This window comes from Thalassophryne amazonica, chromosome 17, assembly GCF_902500255.1.
Source record: "Thalassophryne amazonica chromosome 17, fThaAma1.1, whole genome shotgun sequence".
Classification (NCBI taxonomy): Eukaryota; Metazoa; Chordata; class Actinopteri; order Batrachoidiformes; family Batrachoididae; genus Thalassophryne; species Thalassophryne amazonica.
Window position 1 is genome coordinate 33,866,752 of NC_047119.1, and position 22,112 is coordinate 33,888,863.

Consider the following 22,112-nt stretch of genomic DNA (forward strand, 5'->3'; position numbering starts at 1 on the left):
CTGTCACTGTTTAGGCGGTGGCAAGCACCTTTTTACTTACATAAGATGTCACCCGCGCTGACTGCATTCTCCAGTGGAAGACCAACAGTGTGTTCTCTAGTGTTTAATATATTTCTATAATCACGAACACGTTTCTTCTTCTTCTCTCGAATTACTGGCAGTTGACACACAGGTTGGTCCTGAATCTAATCAGGTGTGCATGAAATATCTACCATGTTGAATGTCTTGATTATATTTTCTTTCTTTCTGTCTGAGAGTCTATGTTCACAGGGAGCTGAGAAAGAGGACTGTGGTGGCCATAAAGGTAGACAAGGAGGCGTTTGATAGAGGAATCTGTGAAAACCTTGGGATGGTACACTTAAAAGGCTGGTGAAGCCACTCATTTAGTAAAAGGCACATGGCAGCCCACCTGGAGTTTGCCCAAAGGCACCTGAAGGACTCTCAGACCATGAGAAACAAAATTCTTTGGTCTGATGACACAAAGATTGAACTCTTTGGTGTGAATGCCAGGCATCATGTTTGGAGGAAGCCATGCACCATCTCTACAGTGAAGCATGGTGGTGGCAGCATCACGCTGTGGAGATGTTTTTCAGCTGCAGGAACTGGGAGACTAGTCAGGATTGAGGGAAAGATGAATGCAGCAATGTACAGAGACATCCTGGATGAAAACCTGCTCCAGAGTGCTCTTGACCTCGGATGGTTCATCTTTCTTGACAGTGTATTTAACCTTATGCCCTCAGGCAGGCGGTACAGAGCCATAAAAACACATACGAATAGACTTTTGAATAGTTTTTACCCTAGAGCCATACAACATTTAAATAAATTACAATTACACTGACAACATTGGGACAATACAGAGCAGGGACTGTGCAATAATGTTTTTTTTTCTTTCTTTTTTAACCTATTAGTTTTACTATGTTTAATCATGTATTGATATTTAAGGCTGTATTATTTATTGCGACTGTTATTATTGTGTTGTGGGTGTGTGTCATCATGTGTGTGTGTGTCTGCGATGGGTATGTGTGTGTGTGTTGCTATGCCACTGTGATGAGTCTCTGGTAATTTCGTTGTATTACTTGTACAACGACAATAAAGCCTATTACTATTATTATTACTATTATTTTTCCGATGGAGCTTGAGAGGTGCTGCAAAGAGGAATAAGCAAAACTGCCCAAAGATAGGTGCACCAAGCTTGTGGCATCATATTCAAGAAGATTTGAGGCTGTAATTGCTGCCAAAGGTGCATCAACAAAGTATTTATCAAAGGGTATGAATACTTATTTACATATGATTTCTTAGTGGGGTTTTTTTTTTAATTTGCTAAAAAAAAATATTTTTTTCATGTAATCATTATGGGGTGTTGTGAGTAGAATTTTGAGGGAAAAAATGAATTGACTCCTTTTTGGACGATGTCTGTAAGATAAAATGTGGAGAAAATGAAGCGCTGTGAATACTTTCTGGATACACTGTATGACACGAGTGTCATTTGTGTACATTATGATTTTTAAACTCTACACTATTATGTCATTCTATCACTTATGTATTCGAATTATTTTCTATGCAGGTTAGTGTGGCTCGTGATCGGAGGGCGGAGTTAGTGTGTGTGTGTTTTGCGGGGGAGGATGACGTCAGAGTGGGTTGGACTGAATGGCTGACCTCTTGTGAACATTTAAAGCGTAGAACATTTGTCGAGTAACAGAACGGAAATTTAACGGTTTGTCTCAAACAGAATTAAATTATAGCGTTTTTAAATGTGCGACGGTTGTCGGAATGACTGCAGACGAGGGAAATAGCTGCGTATCTTCACGTTTGTTGGAAGCTCGCTGACATAAATCGTAAGTTTATAGACGCAGCTGCAGATACTAGCTAACACTAGCTAACGGAGTAAAGGAAAATAAATAAATAAACAAGTAAATAAAAAGGGGAGAAAAAAAAAGAAGAAATGACTTCCATGAGCTTGAGAAAAGTGACAGCTTCAGCACAGCGCAAGACATCACGTTGCGTCTGATGTATCAGATGCGTTTATTATTAGTGTTCCTGCATTTATGCTAAATATGTGTGTGCAATAAAGCTGAACTCTACGTTTGTAATATAATAATAGTAAACAGCTGTCACACTTGAATTGTTTCTACAATAACAATACATTTAGTCTTGATGAATGAATACAAGCAGTTACAACAGTGTGGCCTCCATCTACTGGGCCCGGGGGCCAGATGAGGCCCAGGGTCCTAATTTATCAAACTACATAGAGACGTTTCTAAACTCTACTGTTGCACTGTGCTGGAGCTGTGTTTGTGTACAGGCATAGCAAGTTAATTATTCACTCAAGTTAATTATTCACTCAACATTTGTCACCACGTGTGCGTCAAATGCTCATCCTTTGACATTAAGCATGTTTACATGAACTTGGGGGGAGGATTTTCTCCTACACTACCAGGTAAAAGGAGGCAAAGCCAAGTCAAACATGCACCAGTGGTGTTATATCAACATCAAAATACATTTTTATTCATTCATTTTCTACACCTGCTTATTCCATTTAACTAAAAGTACTAAAAAGTCCCTCAGCTGCTCCCTTATTTTCACTCTGGGTCACCGAAACAGATCCAGGGTGGATCGGCATGTTGATTTGGCACCAGTTCTACACCGCACGCCCTTCCTGATGCAACTCCATATTACATCACTGATGGGGAGTTGTGCTAGTTACAGTGTAACAATACTTCCAGGCCAAAATCGGTGTGTTAAGACAAAAAGGGTTAATATCTGAAATTGCTCAAGGGTGGTAAGGGGCCACCCCCTTGATTATTTAAATTCAATCCCTGAACTACCAAAATCGGCAAAGAAAAAACTTTATCCGACAAAACAAGGTTCACCAAAAAAATGGATTTTGGCTGCCGGACTATCCATCCATCCATCCATTTTCTTCCACTTTATCCGGAGTGGGGTCGCGGGGGCAGCAGCTCAAGCAAAGCCGCCCAGAACTCTCGATCCACACACACCTCGCCCAGCTCCTCTGGGGGAACCCCAAGGCATTCCCAAGCCAGTCAAGAGACGTAGTCCCTCCAGAGTGTCCTGGGTCTTCCCCGGGGCCGGAACACCTCTCCAGCGAGGCGTCCAGGGGGCATCCGGAAAAACTGGCTCCTTTCGATGTTGAGGAGCAGTGGCTCGACTCCGAGCTCCTCACCCTATCTCTAAGGGAGCGCCCAGCCACCCTGCGGAGGAAACTCATCTCGGCCGCTTGTACTTGCAATATTGTTCTTTCAGTCATGAGCCAAATCTCATGACCATAGGTGAGGATCGGAACGTAGATCGATCGGTAAATCGAGAGCTTTGCCCCCCTACTCAGCTCTTTCTTCACCACGACGGTCCGATACAGTGACCGCATCACTGCAGATGCTGCACCAGTCTGTCTATCGATCTCACGCTCCATCCATCCCTCACTCGTGAACAAGACCCCGAGACACTTAAACTCCTCCACTTGAGGCAAGGACACTCCACCGACCTGAAGAGGGCAAAGCACCTTTTTCCGGTCGAGAACCATGGCTTCGGATTTGGAGGTGCTGATTTCCATCCCGGACGCTTCATACTCGGCTGCAAACCGCCCCAGTGTATGCTGAAGGTCCTGATTTGACGAAGCCAACAGAACCACATCGTCCGCAAACAGCAGAGATGAGATTCTGTGGATCTACACCCTGGCTGCGCCTAGAAATTCTGTCCATAAAGATAATGAACAGAACCGGTGACAAAGGGCAGCCCTGGCGGAGGCCAACGTGCACTGGAAACAGGTTTGACTTACTACCGGCAATGCGAACCAAGCTCCTGCTGCGGTCGTACAGGGACCGGATAGCCCTTAGCAAAGGACCCCGGACCCGTACTTCCGGAGCACCCCCCACAGGGTGCCCCGAGGGACACGGTCGAACGCCTTCTCCAGATCCACAAAGTGCATGTGGACTGGTTGGGCGAACTCCCATGAACCCTCGCGCACTTGATGGAGCATGTAGAGCTGGTCCAGTGTGCCGCGACCAGGACCAAAACCACACTGCTCCTCCTGAATCCGAGGTTCGACTATCGGTCGAATTCTCCTCTCCAGTACTCTGGAATAGACCTTACCAGGGAGGCTGAGGAGTGTGATCCCCCTGTAGTTGGAAAACACCCTCCGGTCCCCCTTCTTAAACAGAGGGACCACCACCCCGGTCTGCCAATCCAGAGGCACTGTCCCTGACCGCCATACGATGTTGCGGAGGCGTGTCAGCCAAGACAGTCCCACAACATCCAGAGACTTAAGGTACTCAGGACGGATTTCATCCACCCCAGGAGCCTTGCCACCGAGGAGCTTTCTAACCACCTCAGTGACTTCGGCCTGGGTAATGGATGAGTCTGTCTCTGAGTCCCCAGTCTCTGCTTCCTCTTCGGAAGGCGTGACGATGGGATTGAGGAGATCCTCGAAGTATTCCTTCCACCGCCCGACAGCATCCCCAGTCAGGGTCAACAGCTCCCCACCCGCACCGTAGACGGTGCTGGTGGAGAGCTGCTTCCTCCTCCTGAGGCGTCGGACGGTTTGCCAGAATTTCTTCTAGGTCGAATGATAGTCCTCCTCCATGGCCTTCCCGAACTCCTCCCAGACCCGAGTTTTTGCCTCTGCGACCGCACGGGCTGCAGCACGCTTGGCCTGCTGGTACCTGTCAGCTGCCTCTGGGGTCCCACCTACCAACAAAGACAAGTAGGACTCCTTCTTCAGCTTGACGGCATCCCTTACTTCCGGTGTCCACCACCGGGTTCAGGGATTGCCGCCGTGACAGGCACCAGAGACCTTGTGACCACAGCTATGAGCGGCCGCATCGACAATAGAGGTGGAGAATATGGTCCACTCGGACTCCACATCTCTAACCTCCCCCGGGATCTGGGAGAAGCTCTCCCAGAGGTGGGAGTTGAAGACCTCGTTGACAGAGGTTTCCGCCAGTCATTCCCAGCAGACCCTCATGATACGTTTGGGCCTGCCAGGTCTGACCGGCTTCCTCCCCTCCCAGTGGATCCAACTCACCATCAGGTGGTGATCGGTTGACAGCTCACCCCTCTCTTCACTCGAGTGTCCGAGACACGTGGCCGAAGGTCAGATGATACGACTACAAAGTCGATCATCGACCTCCGGCTCAGGGTGTCCTGGTGCCACGTGCACTTATGGACACCCTTGTGCTCGAACATGGTGTTCGTGATGGACAAACTGTGACTAGCACAGAAGTATAACAACTGAACACCACTCGGGTTCAGGTCGGGGAGGCCGTGCTTCCCAATCACCCCCCCCCCTCCAGGTCTCACTGTTGCCGCCCACGTGGGCGTTGAAATCCCCCAGGAGAACAATGGAGTCCCCAGTTGGAGCGCTATCTAGTACCTCTCCCAGGGACTCCAAGAAGGTCAGGTACTCTGCACTGCCGCTCGGCCTGTAGGCCGAGACAACAGTGAGAGACCTGTCCCCGACCCGAAGGCGTAGTGACGCCACCCTCTCGTTCACCAGAGTGAACTCCAACACATGGCGACTGAGCTGGGGACCAATAAGCAATGCGACCCCAGTTCTCCGTCTCTCCCCACGGGCAATGTCAGAAAAGTGGAGCATCCAGCCCCTCTCTAATTCAGCCTTATTTTGATTAAACTTTCTAAAATGATCCCCTATTAATTGCAAAACAAATCTGTGCATGATCTAAATTAAATAAAAAAAAAAATCAAACCGCAAAAATCAGTTGTATAAGTAATGTTACCCTTTACTATTCAGTGTTTTGTCATTACCCATAACGCAGTGTCAGAATGCCTTGAAAGTATGAGCTTGGGAGAATGACATAGATAATTAGCATTCATACATGACACATTTTTGGTTCTCTGTTATTGGGCTAAAGAATTGAACACGTGTTATCGAGTAAATACAATAATACATCATTGCACATGAGAAGATGTTGATCCAATTAATATGTTGCAGCTTTTGGTATCTTCACAGTTGTATATAGTGGACTCAGAGGCTCAATATTTCTCCCTGGCTATGTAGCTGTGGTGCCACATTTTCACATTTTGTCATTGTCAGATTCTGGATAGCTGTGTTATCTCCTTTCTCTGAGAAGCTGGCCTGTATTTTCTGGCTGTGTGTAGCATTTGTGAAACTCATGACCCTGAAAAGATAAGATGATGACCATTTTGTCATTTAGACTTGTTCATGTTGTGGCCGTGTGTAGCCTCAAAAGGCATAAATATGCAAGATTAGTCTGTACAAATATGTAATTAACAACATTAAACAGTTCATTGGAAAAGTTAAGATACCAGTGTTTATTAGAAATACATCTCGCAGGAGATCACAGACTTTGTTTGGCACTGAGTGTAGCTCTGTGTTTTCTTTGAACATGTGGGATTTGGGATTTTATTTCAAATCTTTCTGAATAACTTGTCGAACCCTTATCAAATGGAATGTAAACTATGAGTGACTTTGGTGTGGTCTTTCCTTTGGATGTTGGTGCATTAATTTGAGGTTCTGAGCTCCAGCTTGGCAGTAGGTCTACAACTAACAATTATTATCTTATTCGATTAATATGTCAGTTCTTTTACAGATTAGTCATTTGATCCAAAAATGGTGAAGAATGTTGATCAGTGTTTCCCAAAGCCCACGATGACATCCTCAATTGTATTGTTTTGTCCACAACCTAAAGACTTTCAGGTCATTGTCAGAGTGGAAATAAAATATTCACATTTAAGAAGCTGAAATCAAAACATTTGGACAATTCAAATGATTGATTATGATCAATCAATTCATCATTGCCGCTCTACATCAAAGTGGTTACATAATGAGTGGTGCATTTAATGCATGGCGCAAATGGTTTGGGGGTGTTTCGCTGACACATTGCTGTTTACTCAGACTGGGACGATACATTTATCTCCCAAAACGATACGTATGTACTTGGGTGTGGCATTTGGTGGGTAAGTAAGTCCCTTTGACTTCTCCCTTCTTTTCATTCTGGGTTGCCACAGCAGAACTTGGCACAAGTTTTACGCCAGATGCTCCCACGGATGCAACTCCACATTACACAGACAGACCTGGAACCAAGAACATTCTGCACTGGAAACAAGCACACTTAACCCAGGGGTCAAAATACATTTTTTAACGTACTTGCACTGATGCTAGTAACAAAAAAATTACTTGCACCAAAAAAAAAATGACTTGCACAACCAAAGTCAGTCTTATATCAACCATAAAACTCCTCCTCTGATGTGTCAGACTCTTCCTCTATGGGGAGAGTTTGAGGGGAGAGCGGCAGTAGCGGCAGACAGTTTTTTGTTTGTTTTTTTTCCCACATGCGTGGGAACAAATCATCCGTGAAGATTATTTTATTTATTAACTACACAGATGTATAATAAAACAAATGGTGACTGGTTTATAACACAATGATGACAGAGTTTGAGGGGAGAGTGAGCGAGGAACCATAGCAGCACCCAGTTTTTTTTTCTTTTCTTTGGAGAGTGAGCGAGGAACCATAGCAGCACCCAGTTTTTTTTTCTTTTCTTTGTTTACATGTGAGGGTGTGAACGGGACAGGAGGTCCTCAAACTGGACCTTCTGCAGCTCCAGTTATTTGCTGCAGCTCCTGAATTTGGATCATCTCATGAGGATGTTGTGAACCCATGGATGGCGCCGCTGGCGACGTTTGTCAGCTTTCCACAACAAATAGAGCACAGCAACTCGCTCCGTGTGTGAGAGTCATAAAACGCAGGGAAGATGAAGACAACACACTGGAAGTGTTTTTTTTTTCCTTATTTATTCTTTTATTGGTTCATTCTAGTTGTGCTTATTGTTGATAAACCCTGGATAAAGTTACTTGCACCAGTGCTAGTGCAGTATAAAATTACGTGCACCGCTCCAATAATACATGCACAAACTTAGCACATACATGTACTAATTCGACCCCTGTAACCGCTTGGCACTTTGGTATTACAAAGTATTGTGATTTGTCTTTACTTTTTGTAACACCAGACCAGGGGAAGAGTTAATGAATACACTTTTAGAGGCTGTATGTCAGAAACCATATGAATTAAAACAAATGCACATCACATTTTTGGAGTTTTCTCCCCTTAGAACAGTACTGCATATTTGGTAACTAAGTAATTAAGACTTTATGAAGTACACTGCCTGCCTGCCAATGTACTCCTATCCCTAGGCTTGGCTGCATGCAAAGAGGTAAAAATTGCTTATTAGGGTTGGGCAGTATCTACTATATCACCTTATTATATGGCTACGATATTATGCATGATCTGATATTTTCCCATCTCAGACTGTTACCATGACAATTGGTCCGGATCGGATATCAAATTTGCAACTTTGACATTTTCTCTCGTTAAATTGGAGGAATTAAGAGCAAACAAGCTTGAAGTGGACATACAAATTGAAGACCAACATGTACACACAGCTCCTAACATTCAAGAACAGATTGAAATCTTCGTTACAAACCAGAAAGCTAGAAACACGATTAGAAAAACCAAGTCAGACATGAACATACTCTATAAATATCTATAAAATTTTGTCGACGCAGCTAAACAACGATTTCAATTTCAATTTTCAATTTATTTTCATTTATATAGCGCCAAATCACAACAGAGTTGCCTCAAAGCGCTTCACACAGGTAAGGTCTAACCTTACCAACCCCCAGAGCAACAGTGGTAAGGAAAAACTCCTTCTGAGGAAGAAACCTCAAGCAGACCAGACTCAAAGGGGTGACCCTCTGCTTGGGCCATGCTACAACATAAATTACAGAACAATTCACGGACAAATATACAAGAAATGCTATTGGCGCACAGGACAGGAGGATCGCCAATACGCATACAACTCCCATCTCTGGATGGAGCTGCACCTTAAACAGAGAAAAAAGAGAGTCGGGCATCAGAAAGACAAAAAATAATGTATAATTTGTCAGCATTAAACAACAAGAAAAACAGAGAAATACTAAGGTGATCGCCAGCCACTAGCCCTAAACTTCACTAAAAGACCCAGAATTTAGATTTTAATGTAAAGTTGAGGCCACAGCCTGCTCCAATTACTAATAAATGAATTAAAAGAGTAAAAAGCGTAAAACAAAACTGTGCCAGTATGCTAGCCATATGAAAGGGAAAATAAGTGCATCTTAAGTCTGGACATGAAAATCTCCACAGAATCTGTTTTATTGACGCAGGGAGCTCATTCCACAGAACGGGCACGATAAGAGAAAGCTCTGTGACCTGCAGACTTCTTATTCACCTTAGGGACACAAAGTAGTCCTGCACCCTGAGAACGTAAAGCCCGGGCCGGTACGTAAGGTTTAATTAGGTCAGCTAGGTAGGGAGGTGCCAGTCCATGAATAATTTTATAGGTTAGTAGCAGAACCTTAAAATCTGATCTCACTGGGACAGGAAGCCAGTGAAGGGATGCCAAAATGGGTGTAATGTGGTTGTACTTTCTGCTTTGTGTCAAAAGTCTGACTGCAGCATTTTGAACCAATTGGAGAGCTCTAATGCTAGACTGCGGTAAACCAGAAAATAGAACATTGCAGTAATCCAATCTAGAAGAGATTAATGCATGGATCAGGGTCTCAGCATCAGCCATACACAGGATGGGATGAATCTTCTCTATATTTCGCAGGTGGAAGAAAGCAGTCCTAGTAATATTTCTAATGTGGAGGCCAAAGGACAACGAAGGATCAAAAATTACCCCAAGGTTCCTTACTTTGTCAGTGTGATGTATGACACACGAGCCGAGGCTGAGCGTTAACTGGTCAAATTGATGCCGATGTCTCACTGCTGACAGCTATATAATAAACAATTTATTAACCTCACTTGCTTGTTTAATAATCCGTTAATATTTGCCACAGCACACCATTCTGGGAACTCTCTTTGACATGTTGGATTAATTTTTTTTTCTGTGCTCAAAGTAGAAAATTGGATGTTGTTGCACTTTGGCTACTCTGAGCTAAATATTTGGCCGAGCGAGAAGGCGCCACAGCTGCTTGGACTCCCTGCTTTGTTCCATCACATTTGGCTAGCCAACAGTCAACATTTCTCAACTTAAACACTTAGGTAAAGATTGGTGTTGTGGGTATATCACAAAATCAACCAGTTGGAGTAGCATCTGCCATTGCCTTTAAGGTACAAATGCTGTAAGTGTTTAAGCATTGCTATTGATAGGACACTGAGGGGTGAGGTTTTTTGGATAGGAAATACAGTGAGGAAAATAAGTATTTGAACACCCTGCGATTTTTCAAGTTCTCCCACTTTGAAATCATGGAGGGGTCTGAAATTTTCATCTTAGGTGCATGTCCACTGTGAGAGACATAATCTAAAAAAAAAAAATCCAGAAATCACAATATATGATTTTTTAAAAATAATTTATTTGTATGTTACTGCTGCAAATAAGTATTTGAACACCTGTGAAAATCAGTTAATATTTGGTACAGTAGCCTTTGTTTGCAATTACAGAGGTCAAACGTTTCCTGTAGTTCTTGACTAAGTTTTCACACACTGCAACAGGAATTTTGGTCTACTCCTCCACACAGATCTTCTCCAAATCTTTCAGGTTTGGAGTTTCAGCTCCCTCCAAAGATTTTCTATTGAGTTCAGGTCTGGAAACTGGCCAGACCACTCCAGGACCTTGAAATGCTTCTTACAGAGCCCCTCCTTAGTTGCCCTGGCTGTGTGTTTGGGGTTATTGGCATGCTGGAAGACCCAGCCATGACTCATCTTCAATGCTCTTACTGAGGGAAGGAGGTTGTTTGCCAAAATCTCGCAATACATGACCCCATCCATCCTCCCTTCAATACGGTGCAGTCGTCCTGTCCCCTTTGCAGAAGAGCACCCCCAGAGTATGATGTTTCCACCCCCATGCTTCACGGTTGGGGTGGTTTTCTTGGGGTTGTTCTCATCCTCTAAACATGGTAAGTGGAGTTGATTCCAAAAAGCTCTATTCTGGTCTCATCTGACCACATGACCTTCTCTCATGCCTCCTCTGGATCATCCAGATGGTCACTGGTGAACTTCAAACGGGCCTGGACATGTGCTGGCTTGAGCAGGGGGACCTTGCTGCCCTGCAGGATTTTAAACCATGACAGCATCATGTGTTACTAATGTAATCTTTGTGACTGTGGTCCCAGCTCTCTTCAGGTCAGTGACCAGGTCCTCCTGTGTAGTTCTGAGCTTTCTCAGAATCATCTTTACCCCACAAAGTGAGATCTTGCATGGAATCCCAGACCAAGGGAGATTGACAGTCATCTTGTGTTTCTTCCACTTTCTAATAAATAATCATAACAGTTGTTGTCTTCTACCAAGCTGCTTGCCTGTTGTCCTGTAGTCCATCCCAGCCTTGTGCAGATCTACATTTTTGTCCATGGTGTCCTTAGACAGCTCTTTGGTCTTGGCTATGGTGGACAGGTTGGAGTGTGATTAATTGAGTGTGTGAACAGGTGTCTTTTATACAGGTAACATTTTCAAACAGGTGCAATTAATACAGGTAAAGAGTGCAGAATAAGAGGGCTTAAAGAAAAATTAACAAGTCTGTGAGAGCCAGAATTCTTGCTGGTTGGTAGGTGTTCAAATACTTATTTGCAGCAGTAAAATACAAATAAATTATTAAAAAAAATCATACATTGTGATTTCCAGATTTTTTTTTTTTTTTTAGATTATGTCTCTCACAGTGGACATGCACCTAAGATGAAAATTTCAGACCCCTCCATGATTTCTAAGTGGGAGAACTTGCAAAATCACAGGGTGTTCAAATACTTATTTTCCCCACTGTGTGTGTGTGTGTGTGTGTGTGTGTGTGTGTGTGTGTGTGTGTGTGTGTGTGTGTGTGTGTGTGTGTGTATATATATATATATATATATATATATATATATATATATATATATACACATACACACACACACACACACACACAATTTTTTTTTTCAAACTTCTAGTTCTAAATTAGTTCAAGCTTGAAAGATCAACCATTTCATTAATCCAAATTCAAACTTTGAAAGAAGGCTTAGGACTTGTTTAGCTCATAGTTGTCTGAGAGCAAAATGCCTTGAGGCTGAGTGAAGAGTTGGCGTTTGCATCATGTAGCGGAGCAGTGTGTGGATAAACTGATAATTCTGACCTCAGCGAGTGCCAAAGCCCTGATAAGACACAGCAAGAATCTAACCGAAATTGGCCTCATTATAAATGTTTGGTGTGTAAACACACTGAAGCAGTGGTGTGTGTGTGTGTGTGTGTGTGTGTGTGTGTGTGTGTGTGTGTGTGTGTGTGTGTGTGTGTGTGTGTGTGTGTGTGTGTGTGTGTGTGTGTGTGTGTGTGTGAGAGAGAGAGAGATTCCAAAATATCATAAGCTTCAGTTTGCCATGAATCAGGCTCCAACCAGTTGACATCAAACTTTTTGGTTCATTTGTTCAGGGCAAGGTTGTGTTAAATGTTGTGCAGTTAGAAGTTGAGGAAAACTTTCCAAACAACTTGTGGAAAGTATATAATTTGTTAGAACAGTGCAAATTAAACAAATGCACTTTTTTTTAAACAGCATTTAAAGCTCTTGTTCATAAGTAAAAAAAATCTTAATCTGTTTGACACAGAGCCACTGTTACCTGTGCCAAGGATACTGTTTTTACCTCAGGGTTATTCAATTTACAAAAAATAAAATAAAATAAACCAGAACAAAGAGTCTCTCCAATCTGCTATCACTGAGTATTTTTGGCTCTATTGTGAAAGATTTTGAGTGACAAATGATCAGAAATGATCCTCTCCTCCCATTTGTCTGAAAAAACGCTGCAGTGATGTCACGGCACCTCTCTGAAAACTTGAGAGATTTTTCATTTGTAAGTGCTCTGAGCTTCTGCCTGGTCCTTTCTGTGTGAATTTTGTGTGTTCTCCCCGTGTTTGTGTGGATTCCCTCCAGGTGCTCCGGTCTGGCTTCTAGTCAGGTGGTTTTGTGATCTATATCACAGTTACCATTTGTTGGTTGATAAAAGCACCATGAAGTTTCAAAAAAGGATTTTAGATAATTATTTTTTCCAGGTAAGCCCCAAACTTAAAAAAAAATCTAAATTCTCTGAGCATTCTTTCCCACGTGTTATACAAAATGTACATATGATCCAGAATTTGGAAAACCATAAAAATAAAATGTTATTGTAAGTACAAGAAAAAAAATCCTTTATCTCATGTCACATACATGTTTTACTATTGTACTGTATTGCACTCATCTATTTTATTGTGTTCAAATGACAGTTTCATTTGATTTTAGAATAACTGCTACAGTAAATATAATTTTGGGTTGATTACCATTAACACATTTTAAAAGCAAACTACAGAATCTATATATTAAAAGCCAAGTGGCGTGTGTGTGCGCGTGTGTGTGTGGCTTCGAACTCAGACAAACTGAGGAGAGCTGACATTTCTGTTTGGTATAGTTATATATTTTGGGTCAAGTATGAATGCCACAAATATATATATTGTATAAAAATGGACTTTGATTACATTCTGGACTCATACCATTCCAAATCATTATAGAAATGTTGTATAATTTATTACCATCCTTGAAAAATGTCAGCTACCTTTTTTAATAAACACTACCCAATCTTGAGCCTGTGGATCCCCATGGGAAATGCTCTAGTTATAATTAAGACTGGTAAAGTTAAGATGCAGACTTTCCACTTGGAGCCCCATGGAGTTGTAAAATCCTGGAATTCTCCGCTATGATGTGCTTCAGTGGCAGGCATGACTTTTATTTGACTAAGTTTGCTATTGTAAAGCACTGTATTACATGAAAATGTCCAAATGATCATCATAATATGTTTTGATTATATAAGGATTGCTGTGTGACTGTTTAAAGCAATTATGATCTTAAATCTGTTACAAAAAGAACATTTCAGGGAATGTTTCAAACTGATAGAACTGTTCACAATGTTAACAGAGGGAGATCTGACCGAACCAGAGGAGCGGTGCACATAGTGAGCACATCTTGTGAATGCCAAAACTCTTACAAAATGATGTGAAATTAGAAATGAACACCAGAGATAAAATTCCCTGAGATATGCTTCAAGATGACATATGACAAATATCAGTATCCAAAGATGTATAGATTTTCTATGCCGTTATTTTTGTGGCACTTTTTCAGACACCCTGTGTTATAGAATAATGCTATCCGTAAAAAATAAGATTGCAAGTAATTATTATTTTTATTATTGATGTGACATTTGATTAACTAGTTTATGAAATGTCACAAAAACATTTAAAAATGTTGCTGCAACTTCTTATAATTTATGTAAACATCTTCAAATGATCTGTTTTGATGTAACTGCACCAAATCTACATTCATCCATATCTTGAAATCTGTATATTGCAGATAATTTATATAATTACAATATATCCTGTCTTCTTCTTCTTGTCTTTTCTGTCTTGTCTGTCTGCTACCAGGTGGATGAATGTTGAAAGCTGCCCTGAACCTGTGTTACACTGAAGGACATGGACCTGCCCACCTCCTGTCCTTCAGATCATCAGAGTGGTCTCCTCCCTGATCTGGAGACTGCTGCTGGCCTTAACCCCAAGCAGGAAATGGATTCTAGCAGTCTGACAGTTTACCTTTACTACTTGGGGAAGGACGAAGTGAGAGATGTAGCCAACAATTCAGAGCATGTGCTCACTTATCCAGCAGGGGAGTATGTAGCAGAGGAATTGTGCATCAGTGCGGCCAAAGCATGTGGTAGGTTGTAGCACACATGAAATACATTTGAAACAACATAATGTGGTGATGTGTTGCAATGTTTCTTTGGTAAATGTTTTACATGCTATTGCAAAATACTGCATTGAGAACTGGTCTTGTCTAGGGTTGGGTACCGAACTTCGGTTCTTTTGTGGCACTGACTGAAATGCTTTGGTAGTACCAAGTGTTAAAATGTGCTAAGTTTCGGTACCCAGAGGTTAATCACGTGATCAAGACTTGACGATTCCCTTATCGGTCCTTTAGAGCGGCTGTTGTTTTTGAGGGTGTCTGTCGGGAAAATGTCTCTACGTTGATTGCAGACTCTGCAGCAGCTCTGTGATCAACCGCTTCTGTAACGGCTCCGCTTTGAAGCAGTGAACCACCGAAGCAGCACTCCGATCCGCTGCTTCATTGGTTCATTGCGTCGCTGCTTTTCAGAAGTGGCAAATCCGCTTCCCAGTCAAAACCATTAAAATATGTCAATCGTGAGCCACGCGGATTAAAGTCACTAACTGGGACTCCTGTCTTGTTGTGAGAAAGAAACGAGAATCGTCCTCTATTCCGTTCACACAGCTCCAAACGCTGCGCCGCTCTCTGCTGAGTCAAGTTAGAAAGATATATAGAGTCCATTCGGAATTAGTAACTTCAAAGCGAATCGTTTAAATCAAATTAATTTAATTTAATTAGGTTATAATGCGCCAAATCACAGCAAAAGCCGTCTCAAGGCGCCTTACATAAAACAAGTCAACATAATATTGAATAAATAATTAAAAATGAATAAAAATTTCAGATACATAAATAAAAACAGAAGTAAAAGAATAAAACAAATAAAAATAAAAACTATCCATAAGAAAGAGAATAAAAATAGGTTTTGAGTCTTGACAAAAATGTCCACAGACTCAGCCTGCTTCACGGTTGCAGGAAGACTGTTCCACAGGGTGGGTGCACAATACGAAAAGGCTCCAAATGACACCTCTTTCCAAACGTTGTAATATAAACAATAAACTGCAATCAATCAATCAAAATGTTTTTTTCCTCACAAAATGAGACATCCTGCGCTGACGTGCAGCAGCCAGCTGAGTTCAGCTCAGAGGTATGGAGTGACATTCATGCCAAAATGTCTGAAAGGAAATGCTACAGATTTTTCTATTTAAGTCCAGAGATCAAGGATCCAGTAACTAATTTCACATATATTTACTGGAAGACTCAATAAAATGTTGTTGATAATAAAACTGGTATTGAAAAAAGTATTTTTCAGGAACTGGTATCGAAGTGAAGGTATCGGTATTGGTACTGATATCAAACATGTTTGATTGATACCCAGCTCTAGTCCTCTCACATCTGAAAGGATATGCTTTGCCTCATCTGCCATAATACGGAACTGTTTTGCATATTGGACAGCAGCAACCTAGACAGATGACCCACTCATCAGCACCTCTTGAACATCGCTAGGTGAAATGTGGGTGCACTTTGAGCCTTTTCCAGTTGCTGAGCTCTTCAGCAATGTGGCACCTGCGTGCTCGTTCATGCCCAGAGATGATTGTCACATCGTTAAAAAAAAAAAAAATGTCATAGGTGACAGCTCCTCACAACACAAGTGGTAGAAGTCTCCCTAAGTAACTTACATTTGACACAAGGATCCTCCAAAGATATCCAGCTGTTGCCTTATGTCACTAGAAAAAAAATGTCCAAGTCTCACAACCATACTGGAAGCACGAGGATTCTGAAGACTTGGAGCTTCATTTTATTGATTTTTATTCATAAGTATCTGCTTTTTGGACAATGAACAGTTTTTTGTGGGGTGGGGGGTTCTCACAACCATACTGGAAGCACGAGGATTCTGAAGACTTGGAGCTTCATTTTATTGATTTTTATTCATAAGTATCTGCTTTTTGGACAATGAACAGTTTTTTGTGGGGTGGGGGGTTGGATGATTAATGAAAAGAGTCCTTCTGCCAAGGGCCGCTCACTTGTCCTCAAAGGAAGGCAAGTGCCCTAGTTGTCTTCCGGCTACCCTCGTTTGTCCAGGGTCAACACGGCGGATCCAGTACAGACAGATTTACACCTGATGCCCTTCCTGACGCAACTCCAGTTTCACCTGGAGAAACACACAAGACGAAATATGACCACTTTACGCTCTGTGCTGTAGTTTGCATTCAGACACCATGTAAATAGCAAAGTAGATTTGGACACACCCCAAATGTACTTAATATACACTTTAGACCATGTGCTATAGATATTTTAAATGGGGCAGAATTTCTGATTTCATCTGAGCTTGGGTACCAAGGAAAGAACAGACAAGCACACTCAAGGGTTTGGTGAAATCAGATAATTATGTTGTGGTCACATGAGGCGAACAGGTAATTGGACTTCATTTCTGTAACACGTTTCTGTTTGATGCAGATAATCAAGGCACTCACATTCACCTACTCCCTCACTCACCAATACTGCCATGCACTCCAGGAGCATGGAGTCATACACATTGTAACTTTAAATAATGTAACAATGCCTGGGGTTACGTGTTGAATTCCAGGCATGAGAAGTTTCAGGATTTTTGGTGATTCCAGATTATTATTATTATTATGGATGATCTGGATTAAGTATTCCTGACTTTTTTCCAAGTGTCTGTTTGGCTGCCAAAATGAGCCTTAAAATGGGTATAATTTTATCTAAAACACAGTAACTCCTGAAGAAGGCCCTAGCCAACTTTCAGGATTTTTCCTCAATCTTGCGCTCATGTTGTAAATGTCTTTTATCCACATTTCCCCAATGCCTTCAAAAATGTTGCTATTTGTCTGGGGCCCTTCAGTCCGTGACATTAGCTATCCAGTAATGAACAACGTATCCTGTGAGAAATGTAAAGCCTGTCTGTGTGTACAACATTCATAAACATCAGTAATGTGTTTTACCTCTTATTCATTCAAATAGAGCTGAATTGTTTTCTTGGTGGTGAATTTGGGTAAATTGCAGCACGTATTTCTATTGCTGGTGACTCCAGAGGTTACTTTAAAAGGACAGCGATACAACATTCAGAATGTTTTTTGTCTTTGTTCCTTTCTCACATCAGGAAGTTGACTGTTGTGCCTCCTGACCAGCTCTATCTGTCACCAACACACTCATAAATTCTTTCCGCCTTGAGGCGATAAGAAATAACCCCAATCTAACCTCACTTTCTGCTCTTCTTACTTTTTGCACATTCTCCTTCCTTGTTCTTTCTTTCTCATTTACATCTGTACAACTTTTCAATGAGATTACTCTCCACTTTTTTCTTTTAACCACTGGAATAACTATTGTATGTGATTGATTTTTGTGTTATCAGTCTTTTTTTTTTTTTTTTTTTTTTTTTAGTTTTGAAAGTTTGATGATTGCGCTGATGACAATAATTTATTTGAATAGTACTTTCACAGTAACAGTTCAAGTGCTTTACAAAACCTATAGCAATAAAAACAAAGACAAACACAATAGATAGAAATAATTTTACTAAATGTTACATTGATATGCTAAAACACAGCATGCCGTTAATGGGTATAGGCAGTGGTGGCCACAGTTGTGCTAATTCGCTAACCACTAACTAGCGAAGCTTTCTTTTTTGTTAGTGGATTAGCTTTTCAGCTAACTTTGAAAGCCGTCAGTGGACCAATTAGCTTCCGCTAAATTTTGTCACGCTAACTTTCAGTCCGCTAACTTCTTTGTTTTTGCTGGTAAAGTGAGTAAAGTTTAACGGTCAAAAACATTTGTAAAACCTAAAATCATACATGTTAGTTGCTGTTTATCAACAGTTGTGTTTATGAATGCAATATGGGTGAACCGTTAGTTCCGTTAAGGTTTATACATATAATGTACAGATAAACTGTGATTATTAATACTGCAATTTCTGCTTTTGATAAAGATAACAGTGTTTGGGGTCTTATTTTTTATGTATTTATTTTTCCTGCGTTTGTTTTGTGTCATGCTTACGAACGTAACATGGGTGAGCTGTTCCTGTAACAGTTTATAAATATAATGCTAAGCTGTGACCGTTTAATACTATGATTTACTACTTTTTATAAAAACGATGACTGTTTGGAATTTTATTTTTTATTTATTAATTTTTTGTGCATTTGTTTTGTTTGTGAATGCTACACAGGTGAGCCGTAGCTCTGTTAAGTTTATAAATATAGAGAAATTGTGACTTCTAATACTGTGATTTACTGCTTTTGATAAAAATGACAGTGTTTGGGGTTTTATTTTTGTATTTTCCGTACGTTCATTTTGTGTTTGTGATCCTGGGAATCCGCGGGTTATGTGACTTGACCTTTGAATTTACCAAGCAGCCCATGAGGCGCTTAAACTCAAAACTGGCTTATCAGTAGCCGACAGTGTAATCCGATGTGGCCGCGACCGAGTCAGTGCTAAAAGATAGCGGTTAGCGGTAACGTCTGCTAAATTTTTTAGCAGTTTATGGGTTTAGTGTTATAAAAGTTAACTTTTCAATTAGCTGATTAATGGTTATTGAAGCTAACTTTTCAGTTTGCTTTGCCCACCACTGTGTATAAGCAGTCAAGAGCATGCAAGTCTTAAGTCTCTTCTCTAATACCTCACTTGACTTTGACTGTTTAATTTCAACCAGTAGATCATTCCACAACAATACGTGACAGGAAAAGCTCTACCACCTGCTGTTTTCTTGCAAACTTGAGGACACACAGCAGACCAGCCCTCAATGGTGAAGTGTACTTATTGGCACATATGGCTCAACCAACTCAGCCATATATGTCAATGCGCAGCCATTCAATATGTTATATGTCATGAGTAGAACTTTAAAATCTGTTCTTATCTGAATATGTCATAAGAGTGATGCAGAAACTAGAAGCAAAAAGTTGATCAGCCACAGCATGAAGATATGGAAAAAGTAGTGGAAGCTAGGCTTAGAAAAGAGGTGAAGATCTGCAAGCAGGAATATGGATTCATGCTGGGAAAGTGCAACGCGATGTTTGCTTTGAGTGCTGACAGAGATGTGGAGGGTGCCAAGACAAGAGCTATGGCGGTGTATGAGGAAGTCTGGAGAAGTATGTGAGGGTGGTGCAAGGAATCTACATGGACAGTATGACAGCAGTGAGATGTGCAGTAGGACTGACAGATGCTTTCAAAGTAGAGGTGGGATTACATCAAGGATCGGCTTTCGTCACTTTCTTGTTTGCAGTGGTGATGGACAGGTTGGAGGATGAGATCAGACAGGAATATCCATGGACTCTGTTTGCAGATGACATGGTTGAGTCAAGACCGAGTATGTGTGTGAATGAGAGGGAGCCCGGTGGAATAGTGCAATTACAAGGAGTAGTGGAGGAGAAGTGGTGAAAGGAAACGAGTTTAAATACTTGGGGTCAACTGTCCAAAGTAATGCAGAGTGTGGTAGAGAGGTGAAGAAGAGAGTGCAGACTGGGTGGAGAAAGTTAGAGTGATTTGAGACAGACGGATATCTGCAAGACTGAAAGGAAAAGTTTATGAAACAGTCGTGAGACCAGCTTTATTGTATGGCATGGACGAGGTGACGCAAACAAAAAGGCAGGAGACGGAGCTGGAGGTGAAGATCCGGCAATTTTCTTTGGGAGTGTTGAGGGTGGACAGGATTAGGAATGAACATATGAGAGGGACAGCACAGGTTTGGAGACAAGTCAAAGAGACGAGACTGAGATTTAGTTTTTTTTAACACGTGCTATATAGAAAGAAGGATGCTGAGATTGGAGCCACCAGGCAGGAGGAGAAGGGGGACGACAAAGAGGAGGTTTATGGATGTGGTGTTTGAGATGATGCAGGTGGTTGGTGTGACAGAGGAAGATACAGAGGACAGGGTGAGATGGAAACAATTGATCTGCTGTGGCGACTTCTAATGGGCGCAGCCGAAAGAAGTTAAGTTTAATGATGCAAGGGTCTTGGATTATAGGATTCACGGTGATGCATAATTGTGGATACACACTGGAACAGATTAGTGGAAATCTGTTTTGTTTTTTAACTACATGTTCAATCATGACTTCAGAGTTTATTCTCTGCATAGAGATTCTTCCTGCATATAAAAATGTTTTGGTTTACACTGTAGCTAAGTCTTCTTTGAAGCTTGAAACTAACGCACAGCGGCAAGAACAGTTGTACTCAGACTAGAATATTCACTTATTAAAAAAATAAGAGCAAGAACAGGTTTGTATTAATCTGTTCCAAGTATAATTATGCAGTTCTGATGCTTTTAATCTTTGGACCAGGTGTAGTCTTGATTACCAGTAATTGAGTGGACAATTGACAACCTGTATTAAGGATGTCTCATTTATTTTTTCAGACGTCAGCTCTGGTTAGATCATGGTAAGAAGTTGATGGACAGTTCGTCTATTATTGTCTGCCCTCACAGACTGAGATTTGGTTGTGTGGAAAAATGAAAGGTTTTCTAAAGGAAAAGATACTGGCAAATGTGCTAAAGAAAAATCCACTTATTGTCATGGGCGCTCCTAAATTCAGGGTGAGAAACTCTACTATCTGGGAGGGACTTGCAGTTGGTGCAGGTGCTTCTTCAGATTGAAAAGAGCCAGATGAGGTGGTTCGGGCATCTGGTGAGGTTGTACCCTGGTCATTTCCCTTTGGTGGTCTTGCACCCATGTCCAACTGGGAGGAGGTCCTTTGGTAGACTAAGGACATGCTGGAGAAATTATATTTCCCAGCTGCTTGAGAACACCTTGGGATCCCCCAACTGCCACCATAACTCTGACATGGATAAGTGGCAGAAAATAAATGAACAATTCTTCAGCTCTGGGGGCTCCTCCATCCGAGCCATTGACATATGATTAATGCAGTGGCATGCAGATAAATTGTGGTCATGTGACTACTGCACCATACCATTGAACCATTGATTTCTATTTAATCACTAGATGGAGGACTGTGGCAATCTGCTCATTTGCTGGCTGTTACCAGAGTGCCGCCTTCTTGGTTGGCGAATAACCAGCCATAAATAGAAATCAATGGGCATGATCAATGCTTTCAAGAGAGTTTCACAATAAATCTGCATTTTCCGTGCCATTACTGTGCTGTTACATTTATTCAGACTCAGTTTCACATTTGTACAGTTGATATTTGTCAAAACAAATACAGAAATATATATATATATATATATATATATATATATATATATATATATATATATATATATATACACACACTCAACAAAAATATAAACGCAACACTTTTGGTTTTGCTCCCATTTTGTATGAGATGAACTCAAAGATCTAAAACTTTTTCCACATACACAGTATCACCATTTCCCTCAAATATTGTTCACAAACCAGTCTAAATCTGTGATAGTGAGCACTTCTCCTTTGCTGAGATAATCCATCCCACCTCACAGGTGTGCCATATCAAGATGCTGATTAGAC

At 41.4% G+C, this 22,112-nt stretch overlaps 1 protein-coding gene and 1 long non-coding RNA gene across 3 annotated transcripts in view; both read left to right on the top strand.

Moving 5' to 3' along the window:
- LOC117529379 overlaps positions 1 to 22,112 on the top strand; it is an 883,736-nt gene that overhangs the window by 640,582 nt on the left and 221,042 nt on the right. The window lies entirely within an intron of this gene.
- The window catches only part of jak2a (Janus kinase 2a), a 64,954-nt gene continuing 44,496 nt past the window's right edge, over positions 1,655 to 22,112 (top strand). The window contains exons 1-2 of one of the 2 annotated variants that reach the window (XM_034192121.1): positions 1,655 to 1,835; positions 14,436 to 14,721. In XM_034192121.1, coding sequence (XP_034048012.1) covers positions 14,484 to 14,721 — 238 coding nt within the window. In that variant the 5' untranslated portion in view covers positions 1,655 to 1,835; positions 14,436 to 14,483. Of the gene's footprint in view, positions 1,836 to 1,899; positions 1,998 to 14,435; positions 14,722 to 22,112 lie in introns of those variants that run through there. The other variant, XM_034192123.1, reaches the window with a different exon arrangement.